At 39.8% G+C, this 8,753-nt stretch overlaps 1 protein-coding gene across 1 annotated transcript; it reads left to right on the top strand.

Moving 5' to 3' along the window:
* LOC137742932 (uncharacterized) lies at window positions 1-4,327 on the top strand. The gene is made up of 6 exons (XM_068482868.1): window positions 1-169; window positions 284-1,203; window positions 1,785-2,063; window positions 2,304-2,429; window positions 2,952-3,504; window positions 4,236-4,327. Exons 1-6 carry the CDS (start codon window positions 1-3, stop codon window positions 4,325-4,327), a joined length of 2,139 nt encoding a protein of 712 aa, XP_068338969.1.
* The last annotated feature ends 4,426 nt before the right edge of the window (window positions 4,328-8,753 follow it).

The following is an 8,753-nucleotide window of genomic DNA, read 5'->3' as shown; positions in this document are numbered from 1 at the left end:
ATGCCGCCTCGTAGAGAACCACGTCACTCTGCTGAGCCAAGTTTGCCCGATGTAGCTCAACTGGGGGAAGCTATCGCCACCGCTATTCAGTCGGCGCTCCGCCCTCCCCAGAGGACTCCTCTGGAGACTATGTACAATCTGAAGCTGGATAAGTTCGAGGACCATAAGGGTTTTGAGGGAGCGGAGCGGTGTCTAGAACATATTGAGAAGACCTTTCGTGTTCTGCATAATCAGGGGAATCTCCATGTTAAGAAGTAGGTTGAGACGACATCTTGGTTTTTAGGTAAGGATTCGGCATCCTGCTGGGAGCAGGAGGTCCGTCGTTTGTCCCCAGAGGAGAAGACTGATTGGGAGGTATTCAGAGAGCTGTTTAGGAGAAGGTTTGTGCCTCCTGAGTATATAGACCGCAAAAAGCAGGAATTCACGGAGTTTAGGCAGGGGAAGTTGAAGGCAAATGAGTATTACCGGAGGTTTACTGATTTGTCCCGTTATCATCCGAATATTGCTGGCAATCCGGCAGAGATGCTTCGTCATTTCCGTTTGGGTACTAAGAAGAAGTGGCGTTCTATGGCGACCACTACCCCTTGTGACACCTACCAGAAGTTCTATGAGATTCTGTTGAGGATTGAGGATTTCGAGAACATGCCCAGCGAGAGTGAGAAGGAAGAAAAAGATGGTAACCAGAGGAAAGATGACAAAGGCAAGGGTCAGGCATTGCTTGGACCTCACAAGACCCAGAGCTTCAAGCCGGGTAGAACCAGTTCTAGTTCTTCTAGTGATGGTTTAGTGTCACTGGTCAACGTTGTGGTGGTAGATTTGCTGGGGGTGCTAGAGGCCAAAGACAGGGTGATGTTGGTAAAGGAAGAGCTTCGGTTTGCCGCAGATGTAATAATCGACATTTTGGAAAGTGCAGGAGAGGCAGCGATGGTTGCTTCACTTGTGGGCAGATGGGACATCGGGCTGCAAATTGTCCCCACAGTCAGCAGAGGCCCCAGCAGACTTTCTTGCCACTACCTGCACCGATCCAGCAGGTTCCTAGTCCTGGTAGTTACGAGCAGACGAGTCGTTGTGGTGCCTATTACTATCAAGGCGATGTTGTTCCTTATGCCCCAAGACATTATCCATATCCCTAAGATCCATATTCTCAGAGTGGTTATCCCCAGTATTCTGGTGGTTATATATCGTATCCTCCAGTTCCAGCAGGTAGGTCTTAGTGGTACCAGGGAGGACAGCCTCAGCAGGGGGAGGTCGCTGCGAGTAGTGTGGGATCTTTGAGGCAGTCTAGTCAACCTAGTCAGGGGCGTAGTGCACAGAGTCGTGGTGGCCAAACGAGTAGAGGTCGTGGTGGACGGCAGCAGACCCAGTGGCATATTCATAATATCTATCTGCAAGATGCTCAAAATAATCCAGACTTGATCATGGGTACGTTAAATATCCTTGGTTATTTTGCTAGAGTATTAATTGATTGTGGTGCTACACATTCTGTGATTTCTCATATCTTTGCTCAAGTGACGCAACCTCACCCTACACATCTAGGGTATGATTTAGAGTTTGCTATGCCTAGAGGGGAGAGATGTATTATTGATTGTGTGTACCCAAGATGTCCAGTGATGGTGGAGAATGTTATTATGCCAACTGATCTTATCCCGTTAGATATTGTTAACTTTGATGTGATTTTGGGCACAAATTGGTTGCATTTCAATCGTGCCAATATTGATTGTTACGGGAAAATAGTTACCTTCCATCGTCCTGGATTACATGTGGTTACTTTTGTGGGTGAGCAGAGTAGGGTGAGACATGGGGTTATTTTTGCTATACGAGCGAAAAGGTTATTATCGAAAGGTTGTCAGGGATACTTAGCTCATGTGGTGTTAAACGATGATGCTCCTAGTAGTGTGGAGGATGTAAGGGTAGTCAGGCATTTTCCTGATGTTTTCCCTGAGGAATTACCTGGTTTGCCACCAGACAGAGACGTGGAGTTCACCATTGATTTGCTTCCAGGTACTAATCCTATATCTTTGACTCTTTACCGTATGGCTCCTGCTGAGTTGAGGGAATTGAAAGTTCAGTTGTAGGAATTAGTGGATAAGGGTTTTATTCAGCCAAGTACTTCACCTTGGGGAGCTCCAGTGTTGTTTGTGAGGAAGAAAGACGGAACTTTGAGGCTATGTATTGATTACCGGCAATTAAATCGGGTAACGATTAAAAACCGTTATCCATTATCACTTATTAATGATTTGTTTGATCAGCTTCGAGGTGCTTGTGTATTCTCTAAGATCGAGTTTAGGTCTGGATATTATTAGCTGAAGATTAGTAGGGAGGATGTCCCTAAGACAGCTTTCAGGACTCGTTATGGTCATTACGAGTTTCTGGTTATGCCATTTGGATTGACGAATGCTCCAGTTGCTTTTATGGATTTGATGAACCGAGTATTCCAGCCATATTTGGATAGATTTGTTATTGTCTTCATTGATGATATTCTGGTGTACTCTAAGTCTAAATCAGAGCATGTTCGACATCTTACTTTGGTGTTGAAAAGGTTGAGAGAACACCAATTGTATGCTAAGTTTAGCAAGTGTTAGTTCTGGTTAGATCAAGTAGCATTTTTGGGGCACGTTATTTCAGCTCAAGGTATCTTGGTGGATCCTTAAAAGGTGGTAGCTGTGGAGAAGTGTGAGCAACCACGAACCGTCAATGAGGTGAGGAGTTTCCTTGGTTTGGCAGGGTATTATCGACGGTTTGTGAATGATTTTTCTATGATTGCTTTACCACTGACGAGGCTAACGAGGAAAGATGTTAAATTTGAGTAGGATGATAATTGTGAGCAGAGTTTCCAGCAGTTGAAGTATTGTCTCACTTATGCACTTGTTTTGGCACTCCCGGACGATAGTGGTGATTTCGAGGTTTATAGTGATGCTTCCTTGAATGGTCTGGGATGTGTGTTGATGCAGCATGGTGGGGTAATTGCTTATGTTTCACGACAATTGAAACCTCATGAGTTGAATTACCCTACGCATGTTTTGGAGCTAGCGGCCATCATCTTTGCATTGAAGCTGTGGAGACATTATCTTTATGGAGAAAAATGCAAGATCTTTACTTATCATAAGAGTCTTCAGTATCTTTTCACACAGAAGGATCTTAATCTTCGTCAGTGGAGGTGGTTGGAACTGTTTAGTGATTATGATTGCACGATTGATTATCACCCTGGTCGTGCAAATGTGGTAGCTGATGCACTTAGCAAGAAGTCTCAGGGTCGTATCAATGCGTTGTTCGCTAGCCGTGTTCCTCTTCTGGCAGACTTAAGATCCACGGGAGTGAGGTTAGAGGCAGAAGATCAAGAGGTGGTTTTACTTGCTAATTTTCAAGTTAGGCCAATTTTAGTTGATCGTGTGCTTGAAGCCCAGGTAGCTAATGAAGAAACTCAAGAAATAATCCAAGCAAGGAATCAGGGGAAGAGGAAAGACCTCAGAGTTCGTGAATCGGATGGCATGCTTATGCAGGAGGGTAGGATGTTTGTGCCTAATAATTTGGATTTAAAGAAAGCAATTCTCTATGAAGCACATATCTTAACTTATGCTATGCATCCAGGAGCTACTAAAATGTATCATACCATTCGACCATTTTATTATTGGCCGGGTATGAAGAGGGAGATAGCTAAGTATGTGAGTAGGTGTGTTGTTTGCCAGCAAGTTAAAGCTGAAAGAAAGAAGTCGTTTGGGTTGTTGCAGCCGCTTCCCGTTCCAAAGTGGAAATGGGAAAACATTACTATGGATTTTGTGTACAAGCTTCCGCATACACATAATGGTTTTGATGGCATTTGGGTGATTGTTGATCGGCTTACTAAGTCAGCACATTTCATTCCAGTAAGGAATTAGGCCGATTAGTTGAGTTGTTCATCTCGAAGATCGTGAAGTACCATGGTGTTCCTGTGAGTATTGTCTCGGATCGTGACCCAAGATTTACTTCTAAATTTTAGGTGGCTTTTCAGGAAGCTTTGGGTACGAAGTTACTTTATAGTACGGCATATCATCATCAGACAGACGGACAGTCAGAGAGAACCATTCAGACGTTGGAGGATATGTTGAGATCTTCGGTATTATAGTTTGGTGATGCTTGGCATAAGCGGTTGGATTTAATGGAATTTGTCTACAACAACAGCTTTCATTCGAGTATCAGCCTGGCACCATTCGAGGCATTGTATGGTAGATCTTGTCGTACACCCTTGTGTTGGTCAGAGGTCGGAGAAAGAGTTTTGGTGGGCCCGGAGATTGTTGAGGAGACTACTCAAAATGTTCAGGTAATCAAGTCTAACCTGAAGGCGGCCTAGGATCAACAAAAGAGCTTGGCAGATCGGCATACTACTGACAGAGTGTTTAAGGTTGGCGATTTGGTGTTTCTGAAGCTTTCACCGTGAAGAGGTGTTGTACGGTTTGGAAAGAAAGGTAAACTGAGTCCCAGGTATATCGGACCGTACATGATCACTGAGCGAGTTGGTGAGGTAGCTTACAGGCTTGAGTTACCTTCTGAGCTGGCAAAAGTGCATAATGTTTTCCACGTGTCTAAAATATGAACAAAACAAAATATAGATGAAAAAAAAAAACAAATAATTAAAAAAAAAACACAAAGTAGAGATAGACACGCCTGGGCTTATTTTGGAATTCATCATGGACACACCTGGAAAAACCTTTTGGGTTGAACCCAACCCCAAACTCAGGTCCAATGGCATACAAAAACCAATGGGATGGATTGTAGCAGGATGCAGCTGGCATGCTATTATTAATATATTGTTGTTGGTTCCCCATGTCTCAACCCTAAAGATGCCCTCTCTTTTCTTTATTCCCTCGAGCCCAGAGCCGAACGACTCTCTATCTTGCCACATCTCTCCCATTTCTCTCATTTCTGATTGTGTTAAGAATCCCTAGGCCACTCTCTCTATAATATTAGAAATGTCTTATTTCTCTCAGCCTTCTTTCTCAAACAACACACATCATCGCCTTCACTCTTAGCTACTCCTCCACCATCTCTGTTTCTCAGACAACATACATCATCGCCTTCTCTCTCTCTCTCTCTCTCTCTCTCTCTCTTTCTCTCTCTTTCTCTCTTTCTCTCTCTCTCTCTCTTCAACAGATCCCCTTCTCTTTCTATAGTAAAACCCAGATCCCTTTTTCTTTCTGCAGTAAAACCCAACGGACGGATTATGTGTATTGTTCATCCTTGTATATTCTCAATCTACTTGGGTTCATTGATTAATGTTGGGTGCAAGAGTGTAGGTTTGAAGATTTGGGTTGTGGGTGGTGGATCGTGCGGATGCGAGGGCAGATTTGCAGAGAGAATCAGTTGCATCAACCAATACCTAGACTGCCGCCTAGCACCGCCTAAATCATTCCCATCTTACCTGAATGATTTAGCCCAAGTCGAATCGGGACTCCACCGCTGAGCGCCTAGGCGGCCGCCTAAATCCTTCTCGTCTTACCTGAATGATTTAGCCCAAATCGAATCGGGACTCCACCGCCGAGCGCCTAGGCGGCCGCCAAGGCCGATTTTTAGAACACTGCTTGGAACCTCCAACATAGAACGTATATTTAACATGCAACCCGTTCGGACATTCGAATCAAATATGAACATGAAAGACTCATTAAGTTTTATGAAAACCCTTTGAAAAACTATGCAACCCTTAAGACGTAATGTTCATCCTAAGTGAAATTACAATTATTAACTACAACAAGCGAACGCCAATTTCAAGGAACCTTCCAACCAAAATTGCATTAAATTACTTTTCTAAATATCCTAATGGTCGCGAATCAGTAAGACACTTAGATAATTCAAAACGGTGATTAATAATTCAAAACATGCATGCATAATATTATAAGTAAATTGAAAAGAAACTACATATTCTTGCTAAGGCTCAAGGTTTCGCCCTAGCAAAAGAAATTAGTTACGAACAATTATAAAACATAATATTATTAAGAACATGGAAAGAAAATAACTTGAAAATAAGCTTCAAAAGCTCTCTAAAGTAGTGTGCGTGTTCTCCTCCCCTTTCCTTCTCAAACCCAAATGGCTAAATATCTTTATTTATACTACTACGAAATAAAACCCTAAAAGGTCTTAGAATAAAACTAGGAAACATAATAAAATAATAAAACAGAAAATAAAAGGTTTCCTATTTGAACTAAAATTCGGACTTCTAAAAAAATCAGACTTTTGACCAACCAAATCAACTCCGATTTGGTCCCAAAATGTCCCTTTTAAAAGCTGAAGACGTCCTCTACAAATCCTCAGAAATAATTTTCCTCAAAATATGCCATCTTGGGCACCAAAATACCCAAGATGTCCAAAAACGTTAAACTAGAAAAGTTGCGCGCTAGGCCTTTATTTCGTTGCTACGGCCAAACGGCTTGGTAGAAAACTCTGAAACTTTGATAAAATCATCTTGAAAGACGCACGAACATCCTTAAATTGGAATCGCTCCAAAATTCATCCGTTTGGTTACTTTATGATCAAGAGGAAGTTGAATGTCCTACATTAGAAATATAACTCAAAGTATCAAAATCTTATTAAAATAATCAATAAATTATTATGAATATTAAGGTAAAATATATAGTAAAATACTGACTCATCATTAAGAAACAGGTAAACATGTAAACGGTTATGATTAAATGGGTACGTAATTATGGAAATGATTAACCATTTATAAAAGGTTATAAATATGAGTATAATTATTTAGGCAATTACCCAATAAATAGACGATTATGCGAATATAAACATAAACAATTATAAATAATAACCGCAGTTATTCCTCTATCATAACCGTTGCCCATCCCCACTTCACACCCCAACTAAAGTAACGTAATAGGCCACCCTCACTCACAGAGCCAGGAAGTGCTATTAGAACGCGTAAAAAGCCTGTGTGGTAGTGGTACTGCTGCTCCTCCTCCAAGAACATGCATGGTCTTGATTGATACAACATTACATTGACGTTGACCTATTGCTATTGCTCTGGGTTATCTTGATGCCCATTCCCTCGCCTGCATGTGCAACCAATTAATATTCCAGAATCTTAAGAGAGAGAGTCCATCCACCATCTCTAAAGAGAATCTGATCTCTCTCCTATATTCCTCACTCATTTACGTGACAGTCTCGCGATTCGCTACGCTACTTATACCTATGCCGTGCTTACACCAAATTAAAATAAATATTGGAAAATTAAAACCAGTTGATAAGGTTGGAGGTAAAAAGAATTCATGTGTCTCGCGGGGCAATGTAGCCTTCGAGCTAGTTTGGTATTACTATGATTTAAAAAAAAAAAAAACAAAAAAAAAAACTATTTTTGTTGTATTATGAAAAGAAACCGTTGTAAAATAAAGTTGTTCAGTGTCTGATTAGAATTCATTATAGCTTTTAAATGGCTCGTTTTGATGTGCTTTTAGCCTTTTAAAATGACTGAAAGTGCTTTTAGAGAAAATGTTGTTGGGTTCCAAAAACACTTAAAGTGTTTTCTGTAAGAAACATCAATTATGTGCTTCTTCCATGAAGCACTTTCAGTGTTCCAGGATTTATTTACATCTTTACTAAAGATTGGTTTTAAAAACATTTTTACTAAAAGCGTCATTTTAAAAGCACATCCAAATGAGCTGGAAGACTTTTCTACAGTTGAGGATCAACGATTCAGGAACAATAAAACATGGGCGTTGCTGCTGCTCTTATTTTGGCTTTGAAATGAACGCTCAATATTCATTCTAGTCATGGTTTTTTTAAGAAAAATTTTGGTATCAAAATTTAAAATTTTTTTGGTCGAAATAATCACAAAAATATTTTATGACAATGTAATGTGAAATTAATTATAAAAAAAAAAAGTTAACACAAACAAAAAATTGCACCCAATCAAATTATTGCATAAAATCATAAAAACTTTAAATTTAGAGATTCTACAATAAGGACTTACCTGTTAGAGGTACTATTCCTATAAATACCAAATTATCTAACCAAAACTTATCACAACTTCATCATCTATACACAGTTCACTCGTACTCAATTCACTCATTCTAGTACTGTTTTTGTGAAGAAAAAAAAATTAGTGTCAGAATCTGATTTTTTTTTTTTTTTTTGTTCAAATGTTCATAAAAATATATTACAATAATGTAACGTTAACATAAACAAAAAATGTACACCTAATCAAATTATCACATAAAATTGTAAAAACCTCAAATTTAGGGATTCTACTATAAGGACTCTCCCATTAGAGACAGTATTCCTTTAGAGACACAAAGATTTTCTTTAAGTTCTTAAATAAGTGCTCAAAGATGATGATATGAATTTTTAAATAGAGACTCTCGTTGAAGATGCTCTTCTCCGGCTTCTAACTTAGTAAGGCTGAACATCTGTAGTCTGCGCCAACTCAACTCAAGTGGGTGCGCTCAAAAGGTGTGGTGCTGTTCCACTTTCATTGCACAGTACAATACACGCATGCAAGTCTTATTAGGACCATCTTCTTTCTTCGTTTCTCTCAACTTATAAACTTCACAAAAATTATTTTTCCTTTCAAGTTTAGTCCACTTTGTTAGTCATGATTTTGGTTTTGAAAAAACATTCACCTAAATTGAAATAATGAAAGGGAATATAGCAAGAGATAGTGGCAATATTGCAAACATTGACCTTAAAATCCATTGACTTTATGTTTGTGGATCCAAAATTACAGTATTAATGGAAAAAAAAAAAAAAAAAACAGAGAAGATAGCTGGTGTCTAGCGTGT

Source organism: Pyrus communis, chromosome 8 (genome assembly GCF_963583255.1).
Source record: "Pyrus communis chromosome 8, drPyrComm1.1, whole genome shotgun sequence".
NCBI lineage: Eukaryota > Viridiplantae > Streptophyta > Magnoliopsida > Rosales > Rosaceae > Pyrus > Pyrus communis.
Note: the sequence above shows the minus strand (reverse complement) of the source record. Positions and strands in the feature narration are given on the sequence as shown.

Coding starts and splice junctions, on each gene's coding strand:
- LOC137742932 (XM_068482868.1), top strand. CDS start 1: ATGCCGCCTCGTAGAGAACCACGTCACTCTGCTGAGCCAAGTTTGCCC. Junction 1,204..1,784: donor GTATCCTCCAGTTCCAGCAG/GTAGGTCTTAGT, acceptor GTGGGTGAGCAG/AGTAGGGTGAGACATGGGGT. Junction 3,505..4,235: donor TGGCATGCTTATGCAGGAGG/GTAGGATGTTTG, acceptor TGTGTTGGTCAG/AGGTCGGAGAAAGAGTTTTG.